The sequence below is a fragment of the Grampus griseus genome (assembly GCF_964374135.1).
Source record: "Grampus griseus genome assembly, chromosome: X".
Lineage (NCBI taxonomy): Eukaryota > Metazoa > Chordata > Mammalia > Artiodactyla > Delphinidae > Grampus > Grampus griseus.
In genome coordinates this window covers 41,634,406-41,646,953 of record NC_138999.1, presented here as the reverse complement: position 1 = coordinate 41,646,953, position 12,548 = coordinate 41,634,406, and the positions used below count along the sequence as shown (strand labels likewise).

General features: G+C 51.5%; 1 protein-coding gene across 3 annotated transcripts; it reads right to left on the bottom strand.

Annotated features, from left to right (window-relative positions):
- Positions 1-870: 870 nt before the first annotated feature.
- Positions 871-11,324, bottom strand: ARAF (A-Raf proto-oncogene, serine/threonine kinase). Of its 3 annotated transcripts, none has more exons than XM_082681754.1 (16): positions 11,102-11,324; positions 9,611-9,765; positions 9,368-9,471; positions 8,504-8,606; positions 8,259-8,413; positions 8,048-8,146; positions 6,507-6,663; positions 6,375-6,402; positions 6,150-6,295; positions 5,853-6,055; positions 3,964-4,140; positions 3,815-3,861; positions 3,157-3,275; positions 2,787-2,918; positions 1,656-1,790; positions 871-1,450 (listed from the first exon to the last, which is right to left on the bottom strand). In XM_082681754.1, exons 2-16 carry the CDS (start codon positions 9,704-9,706, stop codon positions 1,316-1,318), a joined length of 1,836 nt encoding a protein of 611 aa, XP_082537880.1. In that variant the 5' UTR covers positions 9,707-9,765; positions 11,102-11,324; the 3' UTR covers positions 871-1,315. The 3 variants fall into 3 exon arrangements, with proteins under 3 accessions (XP_082537880.1, XP_082537878.1, XP_082537879.1); XM_082681752.1 differs by lacking the exon at positions 11,102-11,324 and adding an exon at positions 10,958-11,095; XM_082681753.1 differs by lacking the exon at positions 11,102-11,324 and adding an exon at positions 10,958-11,095 and having other exon boundaries at positions 872-1,450; positions 6,507-6,648.
- Positions 11,325-12,548: the final 1,224 nt, after the last annotated feature.

Genomic DNA, 12,548 nt, shown 5'->3' with positions numbered 1-12,548 from the left:
TGGGCCCTGAATCTATTTCTCACTTTTGGAATCTCATCCCTTGAGAAGCCCTCTCCTGGATCGCCAAGATCCCTCTTCTCACTCCTCAGAATGCCCAAGTCCCTGGGGAAACCTCACTCCCGGTCCTAAATCCAGTTCTCATGTTTAGAATTCCCAAGTCCTTTCAAAAACTGAGACCTACTTCTCAGTTCTAGAACCTCCAAATCCCTGAAGATCTCCACTCCTGGTGCCCTCAGAGTGCATTTTCCTTTCTGGAAGCTCTCCCAAACACCAGGCAACCCCTCCCGGAGCCCTGAAATTCCTGGAAAACCCCACTCCTGGTACCAGAGCTCTCAAGCACACCTTGTTCCCCATCAAAATTTCCCAAATCCTTAAGAAACCCCTACCTTTGAGACCCTTTCTATGGATCTCCCATCTCTGGAGATCCACCTCTTCAACTGCCCCCACCCAGCTCCCCAAGGATTTCCCTTCACCCCCCCCAACCAACCCCACTCAACACACTGGGAGCTCCTCCCACTGCTAGGACCCCTCAGTTCCCCAGGGACCCCTGCCCCACTCTCCTGCCTCTGACAGCTGTCTTAAATATGCAAACTCCACCCATCCTCCCAGAATCCTTTGCACACAGGCCAGTGGTCCCCCACTTCCCCACCTTTGCAGTGATGTCTGTGTCTGTGACTGACGTGGCCTCCTCTCGTGCCGTGCTTGGCATATGTGGTCCTCGTTCATCGTGCCGCCTGTGGTGATGCGTGCAGTGGCGCTGTTTGTGTGGTCCGCACCTCCCCCCAACCTCCAACCCTTGCCTGGACTCACCCTCACCCCTCAGCGGCTCTGAACCCCATGAGAAGAGTCGGGAAGAAAAATAAACAAGCAAAGGCCCAGCAGAATTCTGTGCTTCTTGGTGAAGAAAGAGGGGAGTCCTTGAATGGTGGGAGACAGAGGGGACCCCCCAGATCCACATGGGGTGCTGGGGACCCCAAAATCCAGTGGAAGGCACATCAGGCACAAATTCCAGAGAGGTTCTGAGTGGAATCCCTGCCACAAATCCCAGCCGTTGGAGATGGAGGAGCTCCCGAATTTAGAAGTATCGCCAAAGCCAAGAGGAAACCGAATTATGGAGGAGGCAGGGGTCTCAGTCTTCGAGGGTCCCCCAATTCCAGAGGAACTTGAAAAGTACATGGGCACCCCCTCATCTCCCAGGGCAGGGATGGGGGATCCTGAGGCAGTAACGGGGCAGAGACAGACATTGATTGGTTGGTGGGCAGGGCTCCTTGGCGTGGCAGGTTGAGATTGGCTCCCTGGTGGCTGGGGGTGGGACCTAAGGCACAAGGCGGGCTGCGCTGAGTAGGCAGGCAGGCAACTCATCAGCCTGGGTACGGTGCAAGGAGGGTTCGGAGGCACTCCGCTCAATCTTGGGGAGTGACCGCTGCAGCAGCTCAATCGTGGCCAGGATCTGGGGGCAGGGGCGGGTGAGGAAGGGTGTCCAGATCCGCGTGGGCACCCCGACACCCCCAGACCCCAGCCTAATGGGGAAGCACACACTCACACACATTGTACACCTCGGAGCCTTGAACACAACACAGTTCACATTCACACCTCAGAGTCCTTCTCCTCAGAGGCTCCCTCCCCAGGGTGTCCAGCCCTCCTCCTCGGCCCACCTGGGGGAAGAGGGGCCGCTCCTCCCGCTGGAACTTGAGGCAGTCAGACAGCAGGCGCCTCATGGCCTTGGGGCAGTTGCTGGAGATTTTGCTGAGGTCCGGGGACAGATAGCCACGGCCCACCATAAAGATAATCTGGGAGGGGGGACAGGAATGGGGTGATCTGGGGGTCTGGGCTGGGAAGCCCAGGGAATTCTGGGTCTTGAGGGACCTGGAGGGCTCCTTTTAGGAGAACTGGGGTATTCTGGGTATTGGGGCCCAGGAGATTGTGGGTATCTTGTGGATCTAAAGATTCTGGGTCTCTGAGGACTTAGAAGGATTCTTTGCTTACAAAACAGAAGGATTTAAGCTTGGGGGAAGTCAAGGACTGTAGGTGTCCGGGGCCCAGATGATTATGGGTCCACAGGTTTCTAGGGGGCTTAGGGGCCTAGAAAGTACTGAGTCTGGGGGAAACATGAAGTTCTGCGTCTGGAGGAAGCTAAAGGATTCTAGCTCTCAGTAGTCTGTATTTCTGTAGAGGTCTGGGGCCTACAGGACTATGGGTCCACGTGGTCTGTACGACTGTGAGTGCTCAAGACCCAAAGACTATTGGTACGTGAAGCCTACAGGATCCTGGGTTTCTGAGGGTCTGGGAGATCCCAGGCCTTGAACCTGGAGAAATGTCTGGGGTCTAGAGTACTGTGGATGCAAGGGCCCTGAAGTCTGACAGATACCTAAGGCCTGAATGGTTGTAGGTATCTGTGAGGATTCCAGAAGTACAAAGGGATTGTTTCTGGGAGAAATGGGATTCTGGGCTTTGGGGACTTTGGAGTGTTTGAGTAACCAGGCCAGAGGACTGTGTGTGTCTAGGGATCCAGAGGGCTTCTGGGCTTTTGGGGGCCTAGGGGGATTCTGGGTATAAGGGATTCAGGAGATTCTGGACTTTGAGGACCCAGAGGAGTAGATGTGGGTGAAGGAGGGAATTCTGGGTACGGAAGACCCAGAGGAATCTGGGAATCCTCAGCTCAGAAAACTTGGGGTTTCTGGGGGAAGTGTGGTGTTCTTGGTCTATGCAAAGGTGGAGATCTGAGGTTTGGAGGCTGAGGGGATCCCTTGGCCTGGGAGATAGCAGGTGTAAGGCATGGGGCTCACCTGGTCACGGCTGCCAATGTGGCTGTAAGGCAGCGAGCCGGTCATGAGCTCGTAGAGCACAACCCCATAGGCGTAGACATCTGACTGGAAGCTGTAGGGGTTCGGGTCCTGCATACGGATCACCTCAGCTGCCTTCAGTAGGCCGGACCGGGCAGGAGGAATGTGGAGGTCAGCAAATGACTGGCCCATAGGCCCAGGGCCCACCAGCCACACTGGGTGTAACTCAGAGCCACCCACACGGGGTAAAGCATGAGCAGTCCAGACACCCACACTTCGGCGCGCAGGCATCCCCGGCCCCACTCGGCCTCCCACATCCTAGCCCAGCAGCCCATGTCCCTATATGCCCCCAGTCCAGCCTGGCCCAACTCACCATCCATAGCACAGAGCCCGAGGGCTGCTCCAAAGGCTGGGCCCCACTCCACCGCGTCTTCACTGTGGCCAGGCCGAAGTCCCCGATCTTCACCGTGAGCCCCTCGTGTAGGAAGATGTCCGCCAGGGTCAAGGGCCACTACAGGGACTCCCAATAGCCAGGCTTCTCGCCCTGACTGGGAGGCTCTCGTTGACACCTCCACGCCAGTCATGCCTCTAACCCTGACCAGAAGCCCCGCAATGTCACACAAACTAGCCACAACCTTGACTTGGGTGGGGAGCTCCAATGAATGCCCCCTACACTTGGCCCTCCTGTGACTCCTGACTAGGAAGCTCCTCTAATGGCACCCACACTCACCATGCCTGTGACACTGGTCAGGAGCTCCCCCTAACGCCCTCCACAGCTGCCGCTCCTCAGACCCTGACCAGAGTCCCGAAGAACAGCACCTGAACCAGTCAAAACCCTGACTCCTGACCAAGAGACTCCCATTGAAGGCCCCTCACCAGCCACAGCTCTGGCACCTGGCAAAGGGAAATGCCACATGTGCCCCTCCCTGTTTGCCCCCAGAAAGCCTCCCACAAGAGCCATCCCTCTAAGCTCTCATCCTGTTTGATGCCCCCCACCCAAGCCCAGCCCTCAGAGAGGGACATGTAGATACTGTTAGACTTGAGATCTCGGTGGATGATGTTCTTGGCATGGAGGTAGCTGTTGGGGTACAAGCAGGTGTCAGACTGTCTGGGGGCTACCTCATCTCCCCACCCCCAGATCCCCCAGCCCCCTCCCTAGTCCCCGGGCCAGGACGCTCACTCCATGCCCTGGGCAGTCTGCCGGGCCACATCAATGAGCTGGACCATGTCGAAGCGTGTGTCGGCCACGTGCAGGTGGTGGTAGAGACTGGAGCCCTCGCACCACTGTGTGATGATAGCAAATCCCGGCCGGGTCATGAAGCCCATGAACAGCAAGATGTTGACGTGACGTGTCTTCCTGCAGGCAGGGCAGAAGGTATCAGGGCAGGGAGGGTAAACAGCAACTTCCTGAGCATTGGGAATGGCGCTGTTCACTGCTGCCTTCTGCCATCATTCCCACCCTGGCTTTCAGGAGGCTCAGGGCCAGACTATGGCCAGATTCAATGAAGTTGTGAGACATGTTTGCTGGGCTATGATTCCACGCTGGGCGCTTATGTCCTGGGCTTCCTCATCCATGTCTCCCAACAAAAGCAGGAGGGAGAGATTACCCCTCACCCTCTACTGACCAGGAGTGTCTTAATCATCAATACCTGCCATACCTCTGACCCTGACCATGACCTGAGCCTGTGACCATTTGAGATGAGAAATGGTCATCAGTGATATATCAACATAATATTGATAAATGCTGGGTAAAAATATCAGTGATGTGTGACTATATCCTGTTAACCATGAGAGGCTTAGAGGTAAAGAGCTTGGGATTTGGACTCAAATTAGATCCTAAGTTCCAATCCAGGCTTCCCTGGGTACTCACTGTACAATCTCAGGGAAGACACTTAACTTCTCTGTGCCTCATTTTCCTCAACTGAAAAACTGTGATAATTCTGTGAGCTACCTGACAGGGGTGTTGGGAGGAATATGTGAGTAAATAACCTGTAAGGTGCTTATTAGAACAGCTGAACACAAGCAAGCACCCTGAAAATATCACTGTCCTTGCTGTTATCACTACTGGGTACCTAGGTTACCTGACAGAAACTCTGTCCTGTATGAATGGAGCCACCCTCATTTAGAAGAAAACTTTCATTCCTTATAGAAGTATTAACTGCAGTTACAATGGTAACTTACACGCAAAGAACATCAACAACGCTCTGCAATTTTGCTCACAGCGCGTTAGTATTCTTCACAGCAGTTAGGTTATAGTTTCAATACGAACACAACGCAAATTCACAGCCCACTCAAATCATTGCCATTTCATAGAGAGGAGCAGAGACTGAAAATTTCCTTACTGTGGCATCCATTATGAGGATGAGTATTAAAATAGCACAAGGAATTATGATAACGTCAACTCTGCAACATAATTGTGCCCACTTGTCAGAGGGGAAAGCCCACACTGGCAACCCCAGGAGTGGTAGGAACTAGGGTAGCAAAAAGGGAGCGCCAGGGTTTCTTAGCACAAATGAGTTAATATAGTATGAATGATATATTAGGTAGAGCAACCACAATCATTAATCAAACAATGATTAAATTATGGTTCTGATTATAGTTCTAATACTGTTCTTTAAAGTACAGTATTGTTATAATTAATAACAAGAAGGCAACACAATAAACATATACTAATGATGCAGAACAAGCAGACGAGAGGCAAGGACGCCAGGCTGCCTGGTGATGCAGTTAACTCACATTATGCTATTGATGTAAGTACCACAGTAACACTGGTGATACCCATTTCACAGCAGACAACTGAAAAGACCCACATTTTGGAGGCAGAGCCATTAATTAATATCAGTATTTACACAAACACAAACACCAATGTGACTAGAGGTCCTCCAAACATACCCCTTCCCAGAGGGGAAAGGGGCTTCTCTGATAGAGAAGAAACTTACCATTATGGTTATAACACCACACAAACACAGGGGATGTGCAGGAAGTGCCTTCAGTACGGCCTTTACCCAGAGAGGCACCAAGGCGGTGCCCACCGCCCCTGCCCCCATCCCTGCGCGCGAGCAATCTCACCTGAGCACCTGCATCTCGTTCTTGAAGGCCTGGGCCTGCTCAGCTGTGGGTTGGGCCACCTTGAGCACCTTCACGGCCACATCGCCGTGCCACCGCCCACGAAACACGGTCCCAAACGAGCCCGTCCCGATCCTCTTCAGCAGCTGCACCTCACTGGGTGGCACCTCCCAGTAATAGCCCGAGTCCCGGTACCCCAGATTCTTCTGCGGGCCACAAGGGCGGCATCTCAGGGGCCTGCCCACACCCCTCATCACTCGGCCTGCAGTGCCCCCACCAAAGGTGCCCCCTGGAGCTCACCACTTTCTTCTTGTCATCGGCCAAGGACTTCCGCTCCCGCTGCTCTGACGGGGACTTGGAATGTGGGGACTTCCTCCCCGAGGACATGCTGGCTGGGCTGGGGCTCCCCCGGGGGGTTCCATCACCACCACCTCTATTCCCGGCAGCTGCAGTTGCGGAGAGGATGTGAGTGGAGCCGGGTGGGGTGGGGTGGGGGACTCAGGGTGCAGGTAGCGGGGGGCTCACCATCAGTGTTGAAACTCTGGGCAGGGAGCTGGAAGAAGAGGGCTGGGCGTCAGAGAGAGGACATGGAAGACAACAGGAATGGCCCTCCCCTCTGCCCGGTGCTCCCCTGTGACCTCCCGCCTCGACACCAACCTGGATGAGGCCGGAGTCCATGGGGGCCGTGGTGCTGACCATGTGGACGTTGGGGGTGGATGTGGAGCGGATGCGCTGGAGGGGGGCGTTGGCCGGGGCAGGGAAGGGGAAGTGCTTGGGGTCGCGGTGCTGGGTGCAGGAGCTGGCAGGGGAAAGGCTGTGAAATCACTGTCGAGTGAATGAGAAAACCAGTAGAGCTGCCACCACCGCCCATGCCCCGCCCCGTCCTAAGTGTGTGTTTAGCTCACACAGAGTAAACGTCCACTGTCATTACTATTATGCATTTGTTCAAGAAGCATTGACTGAGTGCCTGCCATGTGCCAGATACCACTCTAGGTAGTGGAAATAAAACTGTGGACGAAACAAATAAAGGTTCTACATGCATGCTGATTTGAACTGTACTAAAATTTTAAAATTAAAAAAAAACCAAAGAAACAAAAAACAAATAAAGGTTCTTGCCCTCATGGGGCTGACTGCAGCAGGAAAAAAGAGAAATAAAAAACAAAGAATATTTAATATGTCCAATGGTGACAGGTGCAATAAAGCAAAAACTAAAGCAACATAAGGAGACAGGAAGTGTCCCTGGTGATGTCAGGAAAGGCTTCTCTGAGCAAGTGACATTTGAGCAAAGACTTAAAGGAAGGACAGCAAGCCATGCAGATAGTGGGGGAAGAGCAATATATAATATTGTATAACTATATGTACTATTCAAATATATTATGTATTATATAACATACAGTATGTTATCTATATTAAAATTACAATGCTTTACACATATTATAATAATGTTATATGTTATACATACACATCTGTTATACATGATATATACTAAATATATTATAATGTTACAAAAATATTTCTTAATGGTCCCTTCACTATCCTGAAATGCTATTCATAGATAATTTATTCACATATACCCATAATTAAAAATAATATAATGCTCTAACTTTACTATTTCATACATTACATAAAAATGTTTGATGTTCTACATTATATGAAAATATTATCAACATAACACATAATACAATAGCAAAAATATATCATATAAATATTGACATTATAAAATATAGATATATAAAATGCATATCATATGAACATGATATATTAGAGCAATAATATATTTCAAATTGAAAGGGAATTTACGATAAAATAATATGTATTTCAAAGTGGACAGGCTTGAGCATGGTTATAATGGTAGAATTAACTAAGTAGTTAGATGCATATATACAGATATATATTATAATTAATAAGAACTTATCTTATACCAGATCTTGTTCTAAGCATTGGACATGTCTTAACTCATTTAATCCTCACCAGAACCCTATGTGGTCATTATCTGCTCTTTACAGATGAGAAAACTAAGGCCCAGAGAGATCAGGGGAATCACCCAAGGCCCCAGAGCTCCATGCCCTTACTCACACTTATAGGTGCTAAATAAATGTTCATGGAGTAAACAAATGAATTAAGTATGGCTTGTACTCTACAGAGGCCTCCAGATCTTTTTCTTCTGACAGCAGCCCTTCAGCTAAGGCGTTCCCTACCTGGGACCCTGAGGGGTGAGTGGCTCATTCAGGGGGCGGTTCGAGGGAGCCTCATGCTGTCTGGAGCCTCCGGACAAATCCTGGACACTGTGGTAGAACCTTGAGGGCATTCAGGGTGTAAAGCAAGGGAACATGGGTCAGCTGTCTGTAAGAGCCTTGTGGCTGGGCCTCTGTCCTCCCCATCCCCCTGCCCACCCCAGGCCAGGCTCACTGTCGGCGGTTGGTACTCATGTCAACACAGACTGTGGGGACCTTGGAGGAACAATGCTGGTGGAACTTGTATCCACAGGTTTGGCAGCGGAAGCCATGGAACAGAAACTTAAGGCAGAAGTCACAAAAGGCCAGGCTGAAGAACGTCTTCCGTACCTGCTGTCACAGAGTAGAGAAGACTGAGGCCTGGTCAGGGACCCTCCCGCCACACCCACGGTCTGCCCCCACTTTCTACCCTGCACTCACAAAATTGTGCATGGTCAGGGGGACGTCTTCGAGGACCTCCACAATGAGCTCCTCGCCATCCAGGGGTGCAATGGCTGTGTCCCAGGCGGTGACTGTCTTTCGACTGCAGAAGGCATGGAAGGGAGTGAGTGGGAGGGTGGATGGGGCCATGGGGAAGAAGGGAACCCCCCAAAAGTCCCTCCAAGCTTGCCATCCATGCAATAATAGATGGCATGTTTCATTCTCAGTACAGCAACTCTAGGAACTAGTACTATCCTTGTCCCCATTTTACATATGGGGAAACTGAGGCTCAGGGGGATGAAATGACTTGTCCAGAGCCACAAGGGATTGTAAGTGGCAGGACAGTGCAAAGAGTCCATGCTCTTAGCCACAAGACGAGGAGCAAATGAGACTGAAGAAACAACTAAATCTTAGAAGTCCTGAGCAAGCCCCCAACAAAGCAGCTGGTGAGGCACTGAAACAACAAATAAAAAGCAATGCGTGAATTGAATACAAAAAAGTTAAGGAACTCTAAAACAGAGGAATAAATGGAAGGTCAGCAAGGCCCACACAGCAGACAGAGAACAAGGAAACGGAGGAAGGAGAGGGCTGACAAATTGATAAAACAGTGAAAGATGAAACAGATGAATTCCGGGAGGACATGACGGAGCACGGTGAGGATTTGGGGTGCAAGAAGAAGATGAGCTGCTGACCTTACAGGCCAATAAACTAATGAAGTAATGAGACAAAAGCTGGATGCACTCACGGAGTCACCGAATGAAGGGAAGACTAACGGAGACTGCACAGCAGAGTGGAGAGTCCCATGACTCTGAGGAGGGGCTGGAAGGCTGCGCGCCCAGTTGGAGGTGGCAGTGCCACACTTACCCCTTGATGAGCCGGTAGACCACACAGCAATCCTGATTGAGTCCCCGCACCTTGAGGGCCTTGTCTAATGAGTCGTAAACACTCATGCCATCCCGGACAGTCACCTGTGTGTGTGTAGATGTGAGGAGTCAGCTCTCAGTGGAGTCCCCAGCTGACTCTCCCAGCCCTTGTCACCTTTCTGATCCAAGATTTACAACCGGGTCCATGCCTACCCCTTGCCAGTTTTGCTCCCGTCAGACTCACCACCGTGCGTTGCTTGTTGGGCAGGTACACTTTGACGGTGCCCACCGCCCGGGATGGCTCGGCCCCGTTGGCAGGGGGGCCCCGTGGTGGCTCCATGGAGCCTAGGACTTTGTCAAGACGGGCTAAGGTGGGGCTGGGCAGGTGCCATGGGGCTCCTAGAAGACAGAGGTAAAATTCAGAGGTCCCATAATGATGGTCTGGAAGCAAAGTGGCAGGGGACAAAAATTCAATCTCCCAGCTCCACGTCACCCCTTGTAGCCTAATTTCCACACAGCCCAAGGGATCCAGTTCCTCCTCTGCTCAGCCGCTCCTGTTGTCTGTCTCACACTTAAGTGCCAAGGTCTCGGATTCACTGCGTAGGGCGGGGTGGGGTGGGGGGTAGGACATAGTGAGAGGTACACACACTGTCCCGGAGGGCACAGGAGCACGTAAGTCTCCGTGCTAGGGACTAACGGGGAAGTCAGCACGCACTGCACTGGGGCCTGTCAGGTACGTAATGGACATGAACAGGCTGCCCTGGCTTTCTAATGGAGAAGGGGGTTCAGATGCTGTGGTGTGGGGTGAGTCACAGATAGGGTGATGGGGAACTAACAGAGGATCATCAGATACTGCCCTTAGTTTGAGGGAAATGGGAATTGCACCAAACAGTGTTCGTAAGGGCACTGTGGGCATCCCAAAGCCCTGAACTGTAATGATGGTAGGTTCATGGATACTGTGTTAGGTGGCTAATGGGAGTCACCAGACTATGATGGGGAGTTCATAGAGGCTCAGCAGACACTACGCTGCGGGGAGATGTAACAGGGGTCACTAGGGACTGTAATGGGTAGAAGAGTGGATAACGGGTGTCACCAGACACTGTCATGGGGGAAAGGAGGGTAATGGAGCATCACCAGACATGGTTGAGGTGAGATAAATGGGGGTAAAGCGCGGGTGGGGCGGAGGGCGCTCCAAAATTCTCCCTGACAACTAATGAAAGGGTCGCAGTTATATTACTGGTGATAATGGAAGGAGGCTGGGGAGGGTTAAAGAGGAGGAATGGGGGAATCCTCAAACATTCTCCTAGTGAGCTAGACATTGATCCAGAATAAGAAAAGCGAGAAGTGAGCTTCATCTTCACGCATTCCCCGTTGTCGGTAAGCAAGGGTCATCAGATACCTTAAGGAGGTTAAGAGGGACTGCACATGACAAGACACCACAACCCAAGCCCCATTCGGCCTGACCCCGCCCACCGAGGGACTTCCAGCTCTGCGCAGGCGCGCTGCCACACGCGACGGGCGAAACCATCCCCCGCAGCCTTGCACCCCTATTCCAGTCTACCCCCCCCCGCGTTGTCGAAGATGGTCTCACCCCGGGTCAAACCACTCCTCCGGTTCCGGGCGGGGGGCATCGGGGCCCAGGCGCAGCCATCCTGGAGCTGAGCTTTCGGTCCCGGCTCCCTACCCGAGCCCAGCAGTCTCTCCAGAAACCTAACCCTGCCGGGCCTGCCCTCACCTGTCACGCCGCTACAGCCGCCGCCGCCTCCATCTTGGGCCTGTCTTCTTGTTTCCTTACAGAGTCCGCCTCCACCGCCCCTCGGGCTTTGGCTATTGGCTCCGGAGGACTCAGCCCTCCATTCTTATTGGATTAGGGTCACGCCTGTCAAGGCAGGACCGGCGGAATGTGGGTCGTGTTCCGCATTAGGAGGGGCTGCCTGAAACGTCAGGGTCCAGGGCAAATTCGCACGTCCTGACTCGCGCAGGCGCAGTCGGGAGGAGACCAGCGTTCCATGGGCTTTAACCCCAATCGTGCCGTAGTGGAATCAAGCAGGGTGGTTTTTTTTGTTTTTTTTTTTTGGTCACCTGGGGCTGACTTTAGGGATCCCCGAATTTGGGCGGAGGATCCTTAAGCGTCCTTTTTGCTCCAGTGTGACCCAGCGCCCTAAGTACCCATTTGGGATTTTCCTATGTCTCAGTTTTACCGTCTTTGAAATGGGTTAGAATCAGACCAAATATCTGCAAAGTTTTCCAATTCTAAGAGACTGTAGTCATAGCCCTTGATAACAGCGAGTCTCTAGTGTGGCCGTGGCTGTGGCTCTAGGAGTAGCGGCCTGCTGTTTGGGGAGGCTTCCTTTAGGAATGGAGTTGATAAGGATTTTGAAAGACTAATAGTAGAAGGTCAGGGGAAATTGTGGACCTGGAGTAGGGCATAACTCAGGGAAGAGGGTGGAAGTATCGTAGGGTAGACACAAAGTTTTTAAAAGTTGAAGTTTTCCTGGTGTCACAAGTGAAAGAGACTTTCCATCCTCCCTTTTCTTGGAGTATTTCCTTCAGAAAACGTGTAAATTTTTTCTCCGTACCTTCAAGATATATGTAACTCTTTAAAAAAAAGCTAAATAGGCCTCCTGCCAGTTTTACAACTCAGGAATGTTGTTCTTGAGGGCCTGGGAGCCATCTCTTTGAAATGTAAACGTCAGCAGAGATAGTGCCCTATCTCCACGACCCTAGGAATTTGACCTAGGAGGCTGGTTCCAAGTCGTCACCTGCTTGTCAGAGAGATATGTGTTTTATTCTTCCTTTGCCTAAAGGCAGATAGCTACACCGATTACCAGGGAATTTGAGATGACCTGTGTGTAGTAAATGGTGCTGTCAAGTTCTCTTGAGGGCAAGTTATCATCTGTCTTAAGAACATGTATGCAATGGGTTGTATCTGCCTGGCTATATAAAAGGATGAGGTTTCTTTCCTTCTCTGAAATCTGTTCAGTGAATTGCTTGTGATGCACATCACGAGCTGGTTTAATGCTTATTCGACAATAAAACTATTTCGTTCTTTTCTACCTTTGTTGAGCGAATTCACTGGGTTGGCACAAGATTTTATTTTTAATTATTCCCCAACAGTATGAACGCGGCCTGTTGTGCTTGAAGTGACTACCTTCTCCCATTAGGAGCCTCAGCATTCCTCT